The sequence below is a fragment of the Myotis daubentonii genome, chromosome 1 (genome assembly GCF_963259705.1).
Source record: "Myotis daubentonii chromosome 1, mMyoDau2.1, whole genome shotgun sequence".
NCBI lineage: Eukaryota > Metazoa > Chordata > Mammalia > Chiroptera > Vespertilionidae > Myotis > Myotis daubentonii.
The window spans coordinates 183,055,244-183,078,156 of record NC_081840.1 but is presented as its reverse complement, the minus strand read 5'-3'; the positions used below and the strand labels follow the sequence as shown (position 1 = coordinate 183,078,156).

Sequence of the window (22,913 nt, the reverse complement as noted above, 5' to 3'; positions counted from 1 at the left end):
AACCTCATAGTTTCTTCCTCTGTAAATTTAGGGGAACTGCCCCAGTGTGTCTCACCCTGTGGTCTATTAAAATGAGAAAGTGGAAGTAAGAATGATTTGAAATGGTGGGACTGCTATACAATATAAGACATTCATTGTATGATAGTATATGATAACAATATAGCACAGAAGAAAATAGATGGGTTTGAATCCCAGATCTACTCATGGCTAGATGTGCTCTGAACAATTCACTCAGCCCTTTTCTTCAACCCTATTCTGTTATTTATAAAATAAAGGCAGTGATGCCCTGTTCACAGGATGCTGGGAAGAGCAGTGAGATCGTAAGTGTGTGAAGGACCAGAAGGACCGGCCCCTGGAGGTAGCTTGTTCCCTTTCCTTTCCCTGCCACCACCCGTGCTTCCACACTATTCTAAGAAGACACGTGTACAAGAACATGATGTTAACTTGCTATGCTATTCAGGGTCTCTTGTCAGCAACTGAACAAAGACATTTTCAGTTATATATAGCAACTATCTTTTCATCTGTGATTCATGCTGTTCTTTCTGTAGCCAAATGATATTCTTATAGCTGATGCCTTCAGATTTATCATTTTAAGACAGCAGGAGGAGGAGATCAGGTACAAGCTAATCACTCCAGGATGCTGACATGGGAAACTACTTAGGTCCTTGGTGTGGAAAACAAGAAACTCCATAAGGGGGTGTTATGTGGAGCAAGTCTTTGAAATAGGTTTCAAACAGGAAGTGGTTTGCCTTTTTTGCTTTTATTTGACATTAATATGTGTTTTCTCCTCCTAAAAGGAGAGAATGTAAAAGGACTCATATCTTTTCTTAACAATAAGTATCCTCTGCTCCTTTTTATTGGGTCTGGATGAGGAGCTTTACATGAACTTTAAAATGAGACCAAATGAAAAAGGTATTGTTTATCTAAGCTGTCTGAGGAAGGGCACTTGGGAAAAGAATTGAACTCTAAAATAACCTTATGAAAGTTATTGATTCGTTTCTTTATGGTGCCTTTCCAAACAAGAACCATTATTTCCATGCCTGAACTGGAGCTGGGTCAAGGAACCCTTTTTTATGGATTATCTTTCCTGAAAACCAGACTTGTCAAGAAAAATGAACCTCCAGAAATGAATACATGAGGCCCAGTTGAATAGTATGGCCCTTTTATTGCTTTGAAGGATAAGTAGGGAGCACAGTTAATTTTTAAAAACCTCACTGAGTGCAGGAAAGTTTGGGAATAGCTTAGGTGTAGATCAATGGCTCCCTGTTACTAGCATATATTGGTAGGTGGTTTTAAATAACTCCATTTCCCCCATGCCTGCTGTACTCCAAAGCTCAATTCTACCTATGTTCTTGAACCTTATATTTAAAAATTATCTTTAAGTAATCACATACGTTTCATCTATTATGTGTGGGAACTGTTCTAGACATTAGGGACATAGTAGTGAATGAACATAACAAACAGAATTTCTGCTTTCCTAGAGAGAGACCATAAATATGCAACTGTCTAATATAATATCAGGTGGTGAGTGCTAGGAAGAAAACAGAGTAAAGTATTAGATTGACAACAAAATACATCTGAGGAGGTGGTATTTGAGCAGCCACTTGATATTTGGGGGAAGAGCACTCCAAGCAGAGAGAATGTCATGTTCTAAGACCCTGAGCTGGGAACATTCTTGGTAGTTCCAGGGACAGTAATAAAGCCAGTGTAGCTAGAGCCTGGTAGAAAAGGCTGGGAAAGAGGGTAGGAAATAAGGTCAGAGAGAGAAATACTAGTAAGTGGCCCCTGGAACTTTTTAAGCAGTAGAGAAGGTGCCACGGGCTAAGACAATCCTTTCATGAAACCATCTCCACGTTTCTAAACCCCACCTTGGAGCCTGGCTTGCTCTAAGTACCAAGCTAGGTTCCCCAGAAGATGGTTGGGGAGACTTAGCATCCACCTCCTCCAAGGTGGTTGCAAACTTGTAGCCTCAACACACTGTCTCCAGCTGGGTTCTCCCATTGACTCAAGAAATCTGGGTCTACTAAAGGCCTAACATAAGAAAAAAAGATTCAGTAATTCCTGATGTCAGCAGATCCATGAGAATTAAGGGGGAAAAAAACCACACCAAAAAACTAAAAAAAATAACCCCCAAAAAAGAGTGTTGTACTATCTTTCAAGATACTAGTATACAGGCAACTGAGGCCCAAAGCTACCCACAACCATCCCTACCCACCCACCCAGGGAAGCCAGGGGTCCTGGTGATCAAACTCCTCTTACCTGGTTCTCATCAGCTCTGTATCCCAACACTAAGTTACTTAGAGATGGCTTTGAAAATCTGAGATTTTTGTGAAAATACTTTATTTAAAGAAATAGGTTTTATAAGTACATATACCCATTATTACTGGTCATGCTATTCTGGGAAATTTTAATATGCAAAAAATCACACTAAATTTCGTATTTTTGTTACTAAAAATAGAAAATATGGATAAGAACAAAGGAAAAAAATCATCTAGAATCCATGCCTAGGGATGACTACCCTTCACTTACTGGTTTCCATAATTCCATACTTTGTTTCTATGCATGTAATTTTTTTTTTTTTTTACAGAGAGGAATATTTTACATACTACTTTATAACTTGAAAGCACTGCTTTGGGGGAACGTTGTTCCTTCTTTCTCATTTTTGGTCTAAGAACCAAAGGAATTTAAAATGAGATGAATCAATCAATAATTGAAGTGGGATTAGTATACCATTTAGATGAAAGAAAATTTATGTTAACAGTTTATATACTGCTCTTATAGAATATTATAAATAATTTCCCCCAGAAATTGAGGACTGATGAGGGATGTAGTCCTTGTTTCTTTTTAGCACTAATTAAATGCTTAGTAAATACTTAACCAAGTGAAATACGTGTGTGTTTTTAATTGAAGCATCCTGCTATTACTTAAAAATAAATATTTCCTTTTGTGACAGCATGGATGAACCTGGAGATTATTATGCTAAGTGAAATAAGTCATTCAGAGAAAGACAAATACCATATGCTCTCACTTATATGTGGAGTCTAATGAATAAAATAAACTCACGAACAAAATAGAAACAGAGGCATGGATGCATGGAACAGATGGACAGCTTTCAGAGGGGAGGGGAGTGGGGAGAGTGGATGAAAGAAGGTGAAGGGAACATATATGTATAACCCATAGGCACAGACAACGGCAATGGTGTTGTTCAGAGGGAAGGGGGGCCCAGGGCTGGGTGGAGATGGGCAAAGAAGGGCATCTATAATAGTGTCAACAATAAAAATAAAGTTAAATAAAAGAAAAAAATATTTAGGGATGGAGGCACCATATTATTTGCAAGAACATTTTATTAACATATTTTAAAAATATAAAAATCTGTTTAAATAGGTCATACTTTGATTGCTTTTTAGTTTTGTCAAAATCTAATCCTTTAATTTATATTCTAGAGGAAAACGATTTTAAGACTATTTCTTTTGCAGAGTGTGTTAGATTGGAAGAGAGAATTGCAATAGTAACATGGAAAACCTGTAAACTTATTTTACAATGTTATTTCTTTGGTCTTTATGACTTTATCCAAAGTTTCAACTATTGAGGAACTCTCGTATCCCTACTGTCATAAAGCAATTTTATGGGACCATAGAAATTGATTCTTAAAGTTTTAGAGCTAAAAAAAAATATGGCCATCTGTCCAGGTCTTGGTAAAGGGCTTACTTTATTTAAAATTAACCATAGCCCTGGCCAGTGTGACTCAGTTGGTTGGGTGTAGTCCCATGCACCAAAAGGTTGCTGGTTCGATTCCCTGTCAGGGCACATGCCTGGGTTGTAGGCTTGATCCCTGGTAGGGGGTGTGCAGGAGGCAGCCAACCGATGTTTATTTCTTTCCCTCCCTTCCTTTCTCTTTAAAAATCAATTAAAAAAATCTTTAAAAATAAAATTAACCATAAATTATTTACTCTATGAGGACATTATTGTAAGTACTTTTTTGACAAGTCCGATGCCTTAGATGAAGGAAATTTTTCTTCAAACATAGTTTGATTGAGTGAAGTAATAACCTTCTACATTATGGGGATTTTGTAGTGACATCACTTAAACATTGCATTATCCACGTCTTGCATCCTAACTGGGGTATCTCAGCTCACATGGACAGATATTATCCTGAGGATAAGCAAGTACTCAGGGTCATTCTTTAATGAATTCATCCAACACTCAAGAACTGTGTTAGGTAATGGGGGCAAAGAGCAAGGAGATCTCTTTCCTTGAAGAGTCATAGCCTGGTGGAAAGACAGATATTAAACAAATTCAGGAAGGCTTCCTGGGCCCAGGTAACTTTAACATCGAATTAACATAGAGGAAAATTGTGGTTCTATGAACGAAAGTGAAAAAGTATTCCATGTTTTTAGAACTCTACTGTGTAGAGTTCAGTAAGCCAAGTCCAGTGACTGGGAACTGCTGAGCAGAGTGGTGGGGTGTTTCGGAGTCTGGGGTCACTGAGGAAATAACTGAAGGGCAGAGAACTTGACGCTGGGTATGAGAATGCTGCATCTGGGGTGAACATGCAGCACCTTAGAGCCATCCTGACCAGAAGGGAGCACACAGAGCTGGTGTAGCCCTCCACCCTCTGAGTGAAATGAAGACGTGGATTCATGGCCATGTTAGCGGCTCTTCCAGTTACCCGAGTAGTCCTGTAAATGCCACCTGTGAATTCATGCCTCTTTTCGACTGCAGAGCCCTGGGTCATCTCAGTGTTAGGATCCTAATTCAGTCATAATCTCTGTTTTACCTGAGTAGGCTGGAATAGGACGATGGGAAAGTCAAGGGACTTATGAGACTATTTTCCCTATGAGAAAAGGAAAAATTTTAAAGATATTTGCTAAATGCCTGTGACATTGTACAAAATATTTGGATGTAAAGTAAATTACATTTAGCTCTAGCCGGTTTGGCTCAGTGGATAGAGCATCGGCCTGTGGACTGAAGGGTCCTGGGTTCTATTCTAGTCAAGGGCATATGCCCTGGTTGCGGGGCCGATCCTCAGTGGGTGGTGTGCAGGAAGCAGCCAATCAATGATTCTCTCTTATCATTGATGTTTCTATCTCTCTCCCTCTCTCTTCCTCTCTGAAATCAATAAAAATGTATTTTTTTTTTAAAAAGTAAATTACATGTAATGGGCCCTTAGTAACTTCCAGGCACTACTCAGACCTCTTTAAATACATTGTCTTATTTCACCCTTTCAATAACCCCTTGAGTTAAATACTTTGTCATTCCTACTTTACAGATGAAGAACCTGGAACACAGACACCTTAACTTGATAAGGGCCTCACCAGTAATAAATGGTGACACCAGGGTTCAAGTGCAGGCAGTCTGAGTTCTTGGAGCCCATGGAGCTTTGTGAACTGGGGTAAATTACTCAGTCTCTTGAATCTTCATCTGTAAATTGGGAATGGTCATAATAAGGATAGTGCCAGCTCCTAGGGTTGTCATGCAGATAAGTGCTTTGCACAGGTGGCATCCATGTGCACTTCCGTCCCTCTCTGCTGGGCCCAGCCCTCCGGCATGAGGGCAGAGGCTGGGAAAGCACACCAGGCCCCTCCTCCAGGACCACAAGTGCCTCCTTCCATCAGTGTTTCCTGCTCCAAGAGTCAGGCCTTAGTCAGTGTAAGATAATGACCAATAAATGGTAGTGGCTGCCTTTGTGAAGTTGTCATTTTCATTTAATCTGTATCCTGAAACTAATATCGTTTTCTTGAAATCAGCGGGAAAGATATATTACATTGTGCTTGGGGATGGAATTTGTTTTTCCTCACCCACTTGTCATTGCTCTTTGGGTGAAGAGTCAATATAGTTGGCACACTATTGCCAATTTCAGAGGAATGAGCTATAACAATAAAGAGAAAGAGATTCAGAGGGTTTGCAAGTCAGGTTCTAGTGCTCATTTGCTTCGATTCTGATTTTTTGTGAATTGGCTACTGGGAATGTAATCTCACTTCAGATGCACTTTATATTTCTTAAATGACTTTGTTTCTGAAGCACATTCCCTGAGAGGTGATGTATGCATTTAACATTTCTCAGCCTAAAAGGATGACTTCATTTTGCGTGGGAATGTTGTGCACATCCATGTAAATCAGTACATTATTGATATGTCTGATATGGTCCTGCGGAGAAGCAGAACCAAGAAAAGACGTATGTATCTTGGCTTGTGCAAAAATTGTGGGGACTGGCAAGTTCCAAGCCTATAGACTGGCCAGTTGGAAATTCAGGCAAGCGTTGAAGTTACAGTCTTGAGTCTGAAATTTTGAAATCTGTAGGGCAGGCTGGTAGTATGGAAATTCCAGAAGAATTCCTGTGTTACAGTTTTGAGGCCAAATTCTTTCCTCTCCAGGAAACTTCCGGTTTTGTTCTGTAAGCCTTCAACTGATTGGATGAGGCCCACCCAGGTTATCAAGGGTAACCTCCTTTACTTAATCAACTGATTGTAAGTTAATGACATCTACAAAACATCTTCACAGCAACATCTAGGTTGGTGTTTGACCAAACAATAGAGCACCATATCCTAGCCAAGTTGACACATAACATTAACCATTGCATGTGTGTTCAGCCTAGCGGTGTGGAGGTGTCTGTTGCTAGCATCTCAGGCTTCCCAGCTCATCCAGTTCAAGTCGAATGCTAGTGTTCTGAGGACTTGTCAGGAGCTTGGACACTGCTCTGACTGCGCCAAAGAATTCTAATAACACTTCATTTGCTTGACTGAGGAAAAAAGGATGAGAATCTTTAGAAAAGAAGGAAAGTGCCTTTACTAAGCAACTTAATGAACTGTGCACCTTGGCTTATAAAGAACCTACAGAGGCCAGCCAAGGACTGTGCCTGCTTTGAGGGCTTACATTCTGGTCTAGCAAGCTAACAGGAAAGTAGATGAATGCAGGAAACAGTGAGGTCACAGAGAATCACTGAAGAGCCATACCTGAGTGTGTGTGTGTGTGTGTGTGTGTGTGTGTGTGTGTGTGTGTGTGTGTGATGTGCAGGGTTAAAGGATAGGAAATATTAATCCTTGAAGTTGAGGCTTAAAAGAAGCATGCAGGTTTGCAGACTGTCTCTGGAGAAGTGAAGGAGGAGTGGGGACAGATAAGGGAGGCTGGGGCTGTCCAATGGCTTGGCCAACTTACGCGAAGGATATGAGTCTCAGGACTGTGAGATTGGCCGAGGCCCGGGAGAGAGGCGAGTGCCTGATCATGGCGTCTGCGCTTTATCCCACCAGAGGTAAAGGTGAGAGACATCATAGTTTTAAATCAGAGAATAACACAGACAGCCCTCTTAAAAGAGGCTGAGTGTTTAAAACTCAGCCAACAGTATGGCTGTTTTCAACCCATACAAAATAGGAAATTAGGTTAGGAAATCTCTGAGAAAATATATTTCAGTAGGGTCAATTTAAAGCCAACTGAGCAGCCTTGCAAAGGACAGAGATTGGTCTCTGGGGTTCTGTGCTATAGTTGGGCTCAAAGGTGCTTCAGATGGACACATTGAAATACGGGTTTAGCCTGATGGAAGGTGGGAAATAGGAAGGACATTTCTAAGTCCTTTTTGCACTGAGCCCAGTTTTACTTTTCTGTTATGACGCTTACTTTGCTTTTCAATTTGATGAGAACTAACATAGTGTCGTCTATTTTTGTTTATTTAATATCCCCATGTGCATAATCCAAAATAATTTGTGAGGTCCTATGGATGGTGCTTTATTTATACCCCCTTATGCCTGGCATACAGCTGGACACACAATAGCCACTCAGTGTGTTGGTTGATCTGCCTGAAAAACATTCAACTACTTACTCAGGTCCTTCTTGATTCCGATGAGCATTCAAGTGTGTAGTAGCAAAGAGCTGGAAAATGCTGGCTAGTGCTTGTCCAAGTGTCGTTTTCCTTTAAACAGGCTCTGAAGGTTTCTGCTGCTTAATAGCAAAGAGAAACTTCAAGTCAGGGAGCAGCTTGTCCCCCTGACGTTTCAGGTCAATCGATGGTTTTTACTTTGGGTATCGACAGCTTGCTGCTGCATGCCCTTGTCGTGGACTACGTGGGTTGACTGTGGTGAAATGGATTATACTGCTTTTATTGCCTCTCGAGATTTAATCAGTACCCAGTAAGCACGATGCGTGCCTGTGACTTTTCCTTTGCCTTTTAATTGTTCAGGCTGTAGGGCCGTTGAAGTTGCTGTTGTGTGTTCATACCTTGACTGATCAGTTTTTAACTCAGAGCTTATGCTTCTTTGCAGGATGCCACAATTTGGAAGCCCGATTCGTGCCAGAATTGCCGTTGCCATGGTGATATTGTTATCTGCAAACCTGCTGTTTGCAGAAACCCTCAGTGTGCCTTTGAGAAGGTATGATGTGCTAAATGTGTCCTAAATGTATTGGTAAAGTCAGTAAAAGGGTAGGGTTTTGGCATTTTTTTCAGCCATCTAGTTTTTTATTCCAAACTAATTGGAAACTTTATCAAACATGGGAGATAATTTTTGCATATCATATTTAAGAATCTCTTAATTTCTGTTTATTGGGCATTCAGTACTCTGGACCAGGCACTCTTTTAAAGGTTTTACAAATATTCTTCCATTTACTGTTATGTGGGGGAGATGTCTTTATCCCCACTTTGCAGACAGGAGGGTGGAGCCTCGGGATGGGGAGCAGCTTAACCATGATTATGCAGTTAATAAACCGACTGCCACCCAGAGACTTTCCTGGGTTCGACAGCTGCCAAGGCTACTTGATACTAACCACAGCATTTCTAAGCCACTGAGTGGATTGAAAGTCAGGGCCAACTTCTTAAAGACGGTTTTCTAAAAACATTATTTGTTCTGATTGTATAATTGTGCCGCCTTTGGGCTCCCTAGAATATGAGAGGCTCTGACTCAAAAATTTCTGTTATTTGACTAAGTGTCTGAGGAATGTTTCATCTTGTCCCTCTGTTAAATTTTTTCAGTTTTTTTTTCTAACTACACATCTATGCTGTTAGAATATTTTTTTAGGTGCTGACTCTTTTGTTTTTAAAGTGAGTCTATTAAAATAAAAAGAGCTTAAGTTTCAAATTTGAACGTTTGAAACTCCCTGGAGAAGACCAATTATTTGTTCTGAAAAAGCATTCTGTCAGTTTCACAGTTTATTTTTTCTAGTTTTCTTGCTCCCCCTATAATAATTAATCTTGAGCTTTCATACCTTCTAGTGCTAATACATTTCTGTTTCTAACTTAGGAGTGAAGGTTCTATATACCTTTAAGGTATTACTCAATTTCTGTGTGTATATTCCTGAGAAGTTGGTTGTACATCAAGTGCTGGTAAATTTGATAATATTTTGTTGTATATTATAGAGCTTTCTATTTTATGGAGTAAACACTCTTAAAAGACCACTGTTTAGCTTGCTGAGTAATTCATGTCAAAATCTGAGCTGATTGTGTAATGGTAATGAAAACATGCCCTTTTCCATGTCACATGAATAATTGTGGTATCACAGCAAAAGCCTTGAACTCACTGTTATAAGACACAGACTGTATCACTGAAAACTAAATGTGTTCTATACCAGGGGGCCACCAACAGAATCTAGCCTCTATGACTGCAAACAAACAATAATTTTTGCATTTTGAAATAATTGGAAAAGATCAACAGAGAGCAATATTTCATGATGTGAAAATTATATGAAATTAAGTTTTAGTGTCCATGAATAAAGTTTTATTGAAACACAGACAGACTCATCTATTTACATATTGCCATGACTGCATTATAGTGATGAATTGTGTAGTTATGACGTAGATCAAAGGCAAAAATATTTTTCAGACAAAAGTTCTGACCCTTGTTCTATACCAAATGTGATTTTATGCCTTTCTCATTTGTTCCTCTCCTATTTTTTCCCATTTCAGTAAAGGGCAGCTCCCTTCGTCCACTTCCTCAGGCCAGCAAACAGCATCATCCTTAGCTCCCTACTTTCTCCCACATCCCACATCATCAGCAAACCTGCCAGCTCTTCATGAAACAGTACATTCCACATGGCTTCTCTGCTCTTTCTCTGCTCTTACTGTTACCACCGTTTGCTTCATTCTCACACTAACCTCTTAAGTTGTTGCACTCTTTCTGTACTTGCCTATTTCACTGTAATCTTGATATAGTAGCCAGGGTGATCCTGCCAAAATTGAAGTCAGATCATGTTGCTTCTTTCCTTAAACAGCTCCAGTGGCTTCCAATGGCGTCTCTTCTCACAGTAACTCTTCACAGTGTCCTTTAAGGTGCTGTTGCACCCTATTAATTAACCAGCTGTTCTCTCCCCTGCTCTCTCTGCTTTAGACATCATGCCTCCTTGCTGTTGAGTGGCTATGCCAGGCACACTTATGCCAAAGGGCCTTTGCTCTGTTGTTCCTACAGAGATTATATATATATATGCTTTGATCTTTTACTTCCTTTATGTTTTGCCTGAATATCTTTCTATTTAAAGTTGCAATCCTCCATCCCATATCACACCTTTCTTATCCCTTTTCCATGCTTTAGTTTTCCTCTTGGCATGCACTACTCTCTGACATACTTTATATTTTACTTACCATTCTTGTTTACTGTCTCTTTTGTTCACAGTATATCCTCAACACCTACAATAGCAACTGACACATGGTAGGCATCAGTAAATATTATTTGACTGACCATATGAACGAATTAGAGATGGGGCCAGAGAGTTGGTAAGTTAAGGTTATGGAGAGCCTTGTATGGTGTACTCTGAAGCTTAGAATTTTATTTTTAAGATAATTAAACACTAATGAAGGTTTCAGGCATATGGGTAAATAGCCAGCTTTTCTTTTAGAGATCTCTCTCTGGTTTTTAGAAAATAATACATAATGTTAGATATGAGGAGATGAGTTCAGAGGCTGTGAGATTAATCCAGATGAGAGGGAGAGTACTTAAATCGGGAACAGTGGTAGTGTCGGGAGCAAGAGGAAAGGGCAGGCTTAAGAAATATTTAGGTGATAAATCAGCAGGACTGGGTGAAAGTAGGAGGGCGAGGGAAAGGAAACAGAGAGATGACTCCCATATTTATGACTTGATGACTAGTTGGTTAGCTGAGCCATCAACGGATATTGGGAATATAGGAGAGTGAAGGAAAGCATCCCATCTGGGAGGGAAATGATGATTTCAGTTTGGGGCACATTGAGTTTGAAGTGTCCATGGAAACCCCAAGTGGATATTTCATAAAGACAGCTGGGTATGAGTCTAAATCTCAGAGAAGATAGGGTTGGAGGTAGTATGTGGATATGATTAGTATATAGATAGTAGTGCAAACTTTTAGAGTTAATAAGATCATCCAAAGAGATTGTGTGGGGGAAAAAAGTACAAAGTCAAGGATGGAATTTGGGGAACACAAACATTTAAGGGGAGGTGAACCCAGGAAGATTAGAAAGACATGATCAGCAGGTAAAAGGTAACCCTGGTCAGGTGGCTCAGTTTATTGTAGTGTTTGTTGTCCCATACACCAAAAGGTTGTGGGTTCTATTCCTGGTCAGGGCACATACCTAGGTTGTGGGTTCGATCCCCAGTCAAGGCGTTTATGGGAGGCAACATCTCTCACATTCATGTTTCTCTCTCCCTCTCTCCCTCTCTCTTTCCCTCCCCCCCCCAAATTAATAAAAACAGAGGCAGTTAGAAACCAGTCCTGTCAGAACAAATCCTCTTAAGGATTTCTGGAGACTATCTACGTACAGAGGACAATGCCATGCAAAGGAACAACTGTATTAGTACATGGAGTGGGGTTTCAGCTGCAAGCTTCAATGCAGATAATAGTATTTACCTAATCAAGTTGTTGTGAGAATTAAAAAAAAAAAAAAAATATATATATATATATATATATATATATATATACATATACATATACATACACACACACACACACACATATATATACATATACATATATACACACATACACACATATATGTGTACATGTATGGTGGGCAATAGTAGGTTTACAGCTGTGAGTGCATGAAACACAGAGTTTATCTTCTATCATTATTTACTAGAGGCCCAGTGCACAAAATTTGTGCATGGGTAGGGTCCCTAGGCCTGGCTGGTGATCAGGGCCAATCTGTGGGGTGACCAGTAGGGTGATGGGGGGGGCCCCTGCTGGCACCTGCCTTGGCTGGCCTGGTGCTGCCCACTCACCGGTCCCGCCCCCTGCTGCTGCTGGTCGCCTCTCTCTGGGAGGCAAATGGCAGGGCGATCGGAGCCCCCGCTGGCACCCATCTTGGCTGGCCTGGCGCCTGTGGGCTGGGGGAAGCTCCTGCGTTGAGCGTGTGCCCCCTGGTGGTCATTGCATGTCATAGTGACCAGTCATTCAGCCAGTCGTTCCACCATTTAGTTGATTTGCATATTAGGCTTTTACTATATAGGATTCTTGCATTATATATTTTTCTGTATGAACAACTGTAAACCTCCTTTTGCATATCTGGCTATTTTAAGTACTCAATAAGTGTTAGCTATAATTATCAAATTATCATCATAATTATTGTTAGTTGGTTCTTCTAGATCCTACATAGGTAATCTTGCCCAGCTCCCTTAGCGATCTTCATTGATGTCTTGCCCATGTGGCCACTTCCCAGTGCTCCACAGTGCAAAGCCTGGAGGGCAGTAGGCTTATGTGTTCCATGTAGCCCACAGCTCACACAGTTGTGCAAGGTTTCACCGTGAGGTAGCAAGAGCTCCCTGTCTCTCCTTCTCTAAGCACCCACATGCAAATTATTTTGCTCTTCCATTAGCTCCAAATCATCTTTCATGTTCAACCAGAAGTTCAATAGATAGACTCAAGATGGAAACCCCTCATTGCCACTCATAAATAAGGGATTGTATATTTATGAAATGAGGTTTGAGGGCCATATCTGAAAATTAGTTTTTATGAAAAACAAAGAAAACTAACATCGGGGCATATAATATCCCTTGAAATCTCCCATTCTACCTGCTTGTTCCCCTTGCTCTCTGTTTCCATATTAGAATATAAACAGTTGGTTTATCTCATTTTCTATTTATATGAAATTCTTAGTGCAAATTAGGCTAATGTAGTTTCCACATTTGACTATCTTAGTGGGAATTACACAAGTGTCGTTTCTCTTGGAGTTCAGAGGACACTTCTCTGGAAAGTCACTAACATTGCATAGTATGTAGAATTTTATAAAATCCCATATCTTATGTTTATCCTTTATCAAGCAGGTAGGAAGAATTTGGTGATTACTGTTACTGGTGTATTTATCTGCTTTATGGATTGATAATCGTAGTCCCATTGCTCACCCACTCTTGTGAATGTAGTTATATAAAATTACAATTTTCTTGTACGCTCAATTTTTTAAATAGAAGCAGCCCCAAATAACAAGGAAACATGAACACACACACACACACACACACACACACACACACACATTTTTTTTCCATTCCAACAGCTGAATTCTTTGTAGACTTTTATTCTGTGAACAGTTATGATTTCTTGGCTGATGTAGGATCTCCTAACATTTTTGGCTGAAATCACTCATTGCCTGTTCTGCCACATCTCAAGATTGAGGAAACGCTAGGATATATGCAGTGGAGGAACAAGAAAAAGCAGAGGATTGAACAAGAGACTCACTGGCCACAAAGACAAACATCAGCTCTTTGCACCATAGTTTTAATAACTTAGATAAATGGATTACTCACAGCGGCAAATGGATGGTTAGTTAATGTGACAACTTCCCAATAACTCCTGGGGTGTCTCCTGGTAGCACATTCTCTTGATAGTATCGCATCTTGTTAGGAAACACAATTGCCATTATGGAAGCCTTGAAAAGCAATGTAGGTCTTTCCTGGAGCCCATGAATTCTGCCAGCCCTCCACAGTACACATGATACCCCAACAATGCTGTTTCCTCTCCCAGCTTTGTCCTTCAGTATTGCCTTGCTCTCCGAGTCCCTGGTAAAAGTGAACCTCAGAATCTCAGCCGTGCCCCCTCCCCTCTGCCATAGAGGCTGACTGCATCTGACCTCTCTAGGAGATCTGGAAGACCTGGGGCCACCAGCTCTGTGGCCACCCCTCACCCCTACCCAGGTCAAGATACAGTTCTTCTCTCACCCTCTCTGCTTTTCTTATGTGACACTCAGATGAAGCATTTCTAGTGAACAAAATTCTTCACTTCGTTAGATGTGAAAAGACGTAGACAATTTCCAATGAAATTGCTTCCACAAGGGGGTTCATTTTATCTTTGATGAAGCTCGTCTTGACAAAGAGAATCCCTTTTGTTTGTTTATTTGGTTTATCCTATTATTGTCACCTGTGGAATCTCATATGTGGAAACATATGAGATTCAGTGCATCCGAGATGGCTAAAGTGCAAAGAACCATTATGAGTGCTGCCGCTGTTTAACACTGAGCTGCTTTTAAATGCGCAGGGAGAAGGGCTTCAAATAGCCGCCAACCAGTGCTGCCCAGAGTGTGTGTCCACGACTCGTGGGTCTTGCCATCACGAAGAGAAAATCTATGCGGTAAGTGTTTTCTGACCCAGGGGTGATTCTCTGTCTGTAGATCATTGACAAGGGGAGGCTGAATGCTAACCTTGTGTTGACAAGAGAGGTGTTTTTTCCCTTTGTCTGGGCTCTGGAGGACTGGAAGCTCATTTGACTTTCCACAGGCATTTGGGTTTCTTGAATAAGATTATAACTGCCCTATTTATTCCTTAGACCCTATGTAAATATGCATAGATTGAATTTGTGTCTGTGTAAAGGGTAGCCTGAGACTGTTGATGTTGAAGAAGTTGTGATGCTAAATAATAAAAGTGCCAACTCGGTTTTATATACCACATACCGTTTTTTTCATTTGAGTGGTGAGTAGAGCAGATATTATTATTCCAGTGTTAAAGATGAAACACTTGAATTGCAAAGAGCTTAAGTACTTGCCCAATGTGGTATTGCTAATAAGTGGGATAACCTGACCTAGAACCCTGGTCCTCTTTCCCTTAGGGGAGAGTTTCTAAACCTGAGGACTATTGACATTTTAAGCTTTGTTGTGGGGGCTGTCCTATGCATGTAAGAAATTTAGCAGCATCCCTGGCCTCTACACACTAGATGCTAGCAGTACCCCCGCCCCCAGTCTAATGACCAGAAATGTCTTCATGCATGGCCAAATTCCCCCAAAGGGGCAAAATGCCCAGCTACCCCCGTTTAGAATCACAGTACTAGAAATTGGTCCTAAAATTCCTTTATTACACTTTCTCATTTCAGATCATTTGGGATTAATTTTGAGCTACTAAATGCTGATTTAGAAGTACCATTTCCAGTTTTATAATAGAAGTTATGAAAATGGAATGGTTACAGTTAGTTCATCTTTACTCATACCTAAATGTTACCCGGAGGCAGCAGGTGAAGTTGAATGTGGTGGAAAGAAGCTCTTTGCTTTAATCCTCATCTTCCACCTGATACAAAACTTTCTCCAAGTTAGTGACTCTACCCATTCAGGAGAGAGCAGAGGTTAACAGGATTTGATAATATCCACTCTCGGCTGCTATTCAGTGTGCGGACCTCAAACTCGGCGAGGACAATGCACTGTCCCCATGGGACGGGATCATCTCACCTGAGCCACTGTCTCTGCCTTACCTGAGGAAGCCACTCTTTCTCTTGTGCACAATGTGCTGCTGGAAGGCAGCCAGGCAGGATCTATGTTGGGAATGTCTTCATAGCACGTATCCTCTGTGCTGCTCGATTCAGTCTGTGTTATGTTGGGTGATGTAAGGTTTGCCCTCCACGGAAGAGGATCCATGTGAAACGGAAGGTGCTGCAGGACAGACCGGTGATGGAAATAATGCCTTTTCATAACGATTGTATTAGGTGGGTGGCTCAAGGTCAAAAACACCAAGCTAAGTCATTCAAGGGAAGGAGCGCATAGGGTCAAAATAAGATCAGGAACTGTGGAACAATAGACGTCTCAAATAAGAGCTGGTACCAGGGACATGGGAAAACAGAGTTCGTTAATTCTGCATGGACCACTATACTGACACTTAACATTTTGCTCTCTCATGTTACATTTGTGCACATGTGCAGGCTTCCTATCTTGATGTAAGAGGCCTGAGAACACTGACATTTTCTATATCTTTAGAGTGATCTTCCTTGCATCCCACCTAACCTGGTGCTTAGCACTGAACTTTTCCCAGAGTAGCTGCTCAATAAACATTAATGCCTGGAGGACTCAGACAGTGGGTACATCTCTTTCAGCTCATCCATATACTTGTCCCAGGGCATATTGGTCGTTGGATGGCAAACCTGCTGATAGGTTAGTTGGAGATCCGCTTGGCCTACTTTTCCTGGGAGAGTTCAGAAAGTCTTCCTTCTGCCCGCCTCCCTCGTGGTTTACCCCTTCCACTGTAACACATCACGCGGAAAGCTCTAAACTGGGTCAGAACATATCCACATGCCCTTTTCCATATGCAACTTTCAAAATACACTCCCTCAGAAAATGCTATAATTATATTTCTGGTACTGATGTAACTGAGAAAAGGGCTGTATTTAAGGAACTGTAGTTTAAGGGGGGGGGGGGAAATCTCTACTTCTTCAAATAGAGATGGAAGAATGATTTATTTTTAAGTCAAGACAGAGTCTCCTAATTTTAGTCTTAATAAAGTTAAAATGCTCATGTTTCTAGTCTTCCTGTTCTTCCTTCCTCTCTTTCTTTCTTCACTTCCTCTAGATGGTTGCCACATCCTTCTTAATAGTGTTTATCTTCTTGAGGGGGTTAAATGCTTTTCTGGGTTTGCTCTGAGTCTCACCTTATCACGTGCATCACAGGTGATTTTCCCCCCTGAATCTTGGAGCCTTTCCCCCTCACTCCTCACCCCCCACCCCCGTCCCCCATCCCCTATCTCCCACCCCCCACCCCATTCAGCTTGTTGGTAAGCAGTTTCCAGAGCACTTTCCTCTCTAGCCTCTGGCTTGCATCCCATGGGGCAGGCTCTGGAGACTCACTCCCAGGAGCTATAAAATAGCCTGGCGTTTTAGGAACTTAGGAACTGTGATCTGCGGTGAAAGCTTTCCCCTAAGAGAGATTTAGAAGAAGCTTTAGGATAGAGTGTGGCAGGAGGGGAACCAGTGGAAATGTCTCCAGAGAACAGGGTTGAAACGAATGAAAGTGAGGGGTGGTAGAGCTCAGGGCAGCAAGAGGCCCTGCTCTGAGTGAGCAACCTCGCCTCCCGCTAGAGAACCTCCTTTGCCTGCAGGGCAGCAGCATCTTATACAACTGGCATTCCAGCAAGTCCAGACGAGTCCCAACATTTTCCCTGGAGGGAGGAAAACACTTGAGCCTTTTGGCTGACTGCAGGTGATTTGACAGTTTTACGTGGGCTTATTACCGCCAGCATTTGGGGGACTGTTTCATCCATGACCTCCCCAAAGCTATCCCTTCAAATTAGCATTTGGATCTCTGCCCAGCCTTGCCAACCAGACAGGGAGACAAGCCTGAAATATGTTTTCCTAAAGAGTGCTGGAATGCTTTCCCCCTGTTCCTTTCCCCACAAATTAGCTTGTGAAAGAGAGGGGAAAGGACCATTAATCCCCTTTCTTCTCCTCTGCACTAATTTATACCAGCACCAGATAATATCATGTCAGAGAAAAATAATGCTTGAAGATACACTGAAAAAAGGAAGTGGCAGGTGGTAACGCCCTGGTGCCCACATAGGACTGAATAGAGGAGCGCGGAGGGAGAGCTTTGCTCACGTTGCCTGCTCTGAGGCTAAAAGGAGAACTAATTTATGTGTGAGGGGGAAGAAATGAGTATTGAATTCTGCAGCCTTGTTCTTCTCAACCTAGAGGATGTAATTATAATATGCACTGAACATTGCCAGATATTTAGTATTCTACCTCTATAACTTCATAACGGGAACAAATTATATGAAGAAAAATTATTTTGTTGCTCCGACAGTGAGGCAAATACTTTATGACCTTCTCTTTCCTTTGGAATTATATCAACAGCCAAGCTGACTTGTTGGTTGGCTGTGCACAAGAATATATTTAAGCCCTGGTGATTTGCGCAGTGGTTAGAGCATCGGCCTGTGGACCAAAGGGTTGCAGGTTTGATTCCCCGGTCAAGGGCACGTAACTTGGTTGCAGGTTCCCCAGCTCCAGTAGGGGCCCTTGAGGGAGGCAACCAATTAATGTGTCTCTCTCATGTCCATGTTTCTCTCTGCACCCCCCATTCCCCCCCCCCCGCCCCCACTCTCTTCAACTGTCTTGAAATCAATGGAAAAAATATCCTCAGGTGAGGATTTACAAAAGAATATATTTAAGATGTCTGCAGAATGCTTTTCTCCCATTGTCAGAAACTCATGTTTTTCTAAAAGTATCCATGAGGTTAAGATGGCACAGATAAACCTGGGTCTTTTGGGTGGGTGGCATTGGATAGCTGTTACTCCTTGATTTTACAAAGCTCTCTTTGCTGCTGCAGGTGCCCATAAAATAAATAAGGCTTTTGTAAATAGGTATTAGAGCACTGAAATTATATCTATGTGTCTATAGTATCTATCTATCTATCTATCTATCTATCTATCTATCTATCTATCTATCTATCTACCTACCTACCTACCTACCTATCTATCCATCTTTCTATCTATTAGCACGTGATGAACCCCTTGATCCCTAATCTCCCTTGGGTGAGAGAGGTTCACTGCCTTATGGACAGGAGTAGGCGATGGAAAGGAGGGGACTTCTGTGACTTGACCCTGAGTGAGAGATGGGAGTAATTCCTTTACTCTGTGCACTTTGGGTCACCCTCTGGCGCTTATTCTGTGGCTTTCACACGGTTTTCCTGCTGAATGCTCCACGTTATTCCCATAGTTCTCCAGCTTGTTGTGAAGAGGGAATCCCCTGCTTAGTTTTATGTCTCTTGAGTTAGATAATAGATTTACATCATTAGAGAGTTTAAAAGTGCTGGAGAGATTAGCGAACACAGCCCTCTCATTTTACAGATGAAACTCTTCTGGTGATTGACAGATTGTTGTTATAATTAATTTTTGTGGTCTCTGTCTGAAAGGTGGTGTGATTGCAAATGTTTCAGAAATGACAGTGTTTCTGAGTAGTAAAGAAATCATGCTCTTGTTTTAATGAAGTGAAATGACTAGATGTTTAGAAGCAATCTCCTAATTTGTAATAAAGAAGTTCATTTTAAGTTGTTTTATATGCAGCCTTCACATTTTACTTTACTTAAGATATATAAATGATTCATTATATATTTTAAACAGTAATTTGCTCTCTGATGACAAAAGTAAAAATGTTTATTGATGAAAATTTAGAAAATAGAAAAGCATACAAAAGCAGAGGAAAAAAACCACTAGTAATCCCCAAACTCTAAAAACCACTGTTACTGTTCTTTCAGTTTTTTGGAGAGGGGGTGGCAGTGGCGATAGGTAGATACTGAGATAGATAGATGGATAGATAGAGACATAGGGCTTACATAGTTGTAATTATACTGTGTATACAGTTTATATCTTGCTTTTTAAATATAATATTATGTTTAAATAGTTACCTAGCATATTCTTAGAGAACATGATTTCCTATTATTAGGCATTTGGGTAGCTTCCAGTTTTCACTAAAATATTTCTAATTTTACTATAAAGAACAGTGAAATGGAATTTCTTGTATTTAAACTTTTATGTGTTTCTTTGATCATTTTTTTTTTCATGTAACTTCTTAAAAGTGAAATTAGTAGGTCAAAGCATCTAAAGGTTTTGAGAATTGAGGCTGTAACAACTATGGTCATTATTAAATGCATTTTCAATCATCTGTGTCTAATGATAAACCCAGTGGGGGACATCACAGAGAGCACAGGCCCCACCTGGCTGAGTTATTCCCATGCTACAGTGAGGAAGGCTGTGGGTGGGAGAAACGCCTTCCACTGCAGCTTCTAGGACTAACTACTGTGAATTTTAACTCTTCCCTTACCTGATTTTAAATAAAATCCAATGTTATTTTCATTAATATTTCTTTGCAATTAAGAAAGTTGAATCTTCTATAAGCTTATTGCCATTTTTTCCATTGAGATTTTTTCCTATTGTTTGTCAGTACTTTTAGATATCAGTTTCGTTTTAATTAATATAATTTGCAATCTTTAAATCAGTTTGTCATTGCCTTTTAAGTTTGTTTAGAATGTATTTTTGACAGACTTTTAAAATTTTATCTCACCAAGACCTGTCAATTTTCTCTTGAAATGTCGTGCTTAGCTTTTATGCTTAGGCCTATCAGCAAGTTGTGGGCTTGCCCATCTGTATGCTGTACTACATTTGAAATTTTGTGTTTAATTATAGCAGAAGTGAAAATTGATGGGAGAGGACTTGGTCTTGGCATGCATGTCCATTCCCACAACCACAGCTGGCACTGTCGGTGTGAACGTGGGGAGGAAGGCCAGGGACTCATGCTGGGGAAATCGGGGGGAGAATTGAGCATCTTCTACCTCCACCCCCTCTTGTTGGCTCTTTAATCAGCTACCTGGAAACTGAAATTTAGGAAGATTAAGTCACTGACCCATAGTCCCCAAAGCAGTCTGGGCTAAGCTGGGATTCCAGAACACGTACGCATCCCAGGAAATCCTTGGTTGGTTGGACCCAGCACATGACTTGCATTGCTGCCCCCTGTGCTCCCAGTAAGGCCACCTAGAGGACAGAAACCTTCAGGACAGGAAGGTGAGGGCTTAGTTCCCAAATAGTTAAATGACTGTGACTACCTGTTATTACCATGGCTACAATAATAGCACAGGTTATTAGTAATTCCAAAATGAAAGATGGGCGGTGCTTGCAATGTTGCAGCCATTTGCCGAATAAAGAGGTACTGACTTGCTTAGGTAAGACAGAGTTCTTTGTGTTTGAGAGAGATGAATAATTATGCTGGATGCTGGCTTGTGCAGAAGCAAAAGGACTTCATTTTCTATGCTTCTCAGTGACACAGTTGTAATCCCCAGATTACATTAGGTGATTGAGCACCGGGAATGTGTGATGTTTTTTAATAGAAGTCTATATACTACATTAACAGAGGCCAAAGAAAGGAGGTTCCAGTATTAAAGAAAATCGTATAGGAGGAAAACTTGATTCATTAAGCTAATTTTTCCCCCTACATCTTGTAAAAGGCCACCATTATTTCATTCTGCCCGTGAGAACATATTTTGACAGCTACTTCCCTAAGCAATCAACATATTTGTAGCTTTTTACATTTAGGGTTCACCTCCTCTTACTCTGCATCACACCTGAGAGTGGCCCATTTAGATATTTTGAGTACTCAGCAAATCATATGGTAACTCAAAACAGGGCTCTGTTAGATCACTGAGACAGTGCTAGCTTTGGGAATTCTGTATCCCAGTCTAAAGTGGATTGGGAGCGTTCTCTAAGTGTCGATGGGCACTCTCACAGGGAATGAGTGGACTCTGCAGTTTGTGTGAGAACTGGATGGAGCAGGTGCCTCCTGCTGGCTGTCACACTCTCCGCAGGACCATGAGGTCATTGGGAGAAAGGAGAGAGGAGTCACGGAGGGAGGAAGAGAGGGAAGGTGAGCTGAGGGAAAGAAAGAAGTGAGAAAGCTATTGAAAACAATATAATCATTACAAAATATTAAGTAGTTGTATGTGTGTGTGAATTTTACTCTGGGCTTTATAGAATTTTTAAATGATGGGATTGGGGTAATTTTTATTTCCTTTTTGTGCTTTTCTGAAAATTTCAAATATAATCTTAGGGATAATAAAATAAAAGCTAGTTTTTAGACTTGGGACACTGCAAACCCTGGTCTTAATCTTGCAAGCTTAGAGCCTTCTTCCATCTTTCCTGGGCTCCATCCTTCATTTAAAAAGGTTGGCTTTTGTTTGGCCAAATGAAAATGTATATTCTAGCAATAACCTTCTTTTTCTTTCCCCCCCGACACTCAGCATGGGACAGAGTGGGCCTCCTCTGTGTGTAGTGTGTGCTCCTGCACTCATGGAGAAGTCCGATGTAGTCCCCAACCATGCCCACCGCTGTTGTGTGGACACCAGGAGCTGGAATTCATCCCTGAAGGAAGCTGCTGCCCCATCTGTGTGGGCCCTGGGAGTGAGTATGAGCTTGTAAAAAGAGATTTGCTTTGCCTTTGAGGTTCACCCGGTGACACGCCAATTCTTCTCTTTCACGTTCAATGTGGTTCAAAGATTCCCAACCCCATTTCTTATTGGAACAAGATGGAGCCTTGCACTTGGCAGGAAGGGATGTTGCAAAGAGTGAGGTTGGAACAAATCTTTAAGCTTCCTCCCAAATTCAACATTCTGCAAGTCCCTGATTTACCTATTTTGCCATGGCCAGATGCATCCGTCTGCATTCATAGCTCCTGAGAAGGAAAGGAAGGAGGGACAAGATCCTTTGATGTGATTCCATAACACCAAGGTAGTTCCTCTGGGCTCCTGGTGGAGAGGAGAATGAACAAATCTCTCTGAATGTGGTATCACTGGCACTAATTCTGCTGGCTGGTCTTTGAGATGGCATAACATTTTTCTCCAAGACACACAGAGCAGGAAGCAGGTACTTCATCTGTCTTTATTGCATCTTTGCTGTGGAGATCATGCCTGCCTCCAAACCAAGGCACAGTTTGGCAGGCCAGCAGCACACTGCCAGACCCTCTCCTTGGAATTCACTCCTGGTCCAAGTACCACTTTTATTACATTTACGGATATATGTCCCCTTCCTTCACAATCAATGTGAATTGTTGTCATGGCTGCATTATGCTCTTTCCTGGCAAGTAATAGCTAATTTTTCTTTCTTTCTTTCTTTCTTTTTTTTACTTAATGGCACCTGGAAGCTCTACTCTTCTTGTCTTTTCCCTTTAGAAAGACCTCTGGTTTCTTTCTGATCCCCAATTATTCCATTTCTGGCCAGCTCTTCCCCTGGAGAACCATTCCAGGGATTAAAT

The 22,913-nt window shown here is 41.2% G+C and overlaps 1 protein-coding gene across 1 annotated transcript in view; it reads left to right on the top strand.

Annotated features, from left to right (window-relative positions):
- Positions 1-22,913, top strand: part of FRAS1 (Fraser extracellular matrix complex subunit 1) — a 456,634-nt gene that overhangs the window by 161,444 nt on the left and 272,277 nt on the right. The window contains exons 3-5 of the mRNA XM_059667675.1: positions 8,252-8,359; positions 14,409-14,501; positions 21,904-22,063. Coding sequence (XP_059523658.1) covers positions 8,252-8,359; positions 14,409-14,501; positions 21,904-22,063 — 361 coding nt within the window. The remainder of the gene's footprint in view (positions 1-8,251; positions 8,360-14,408; positions 14,502-21,903; positions 22,064-22,913) is intronic.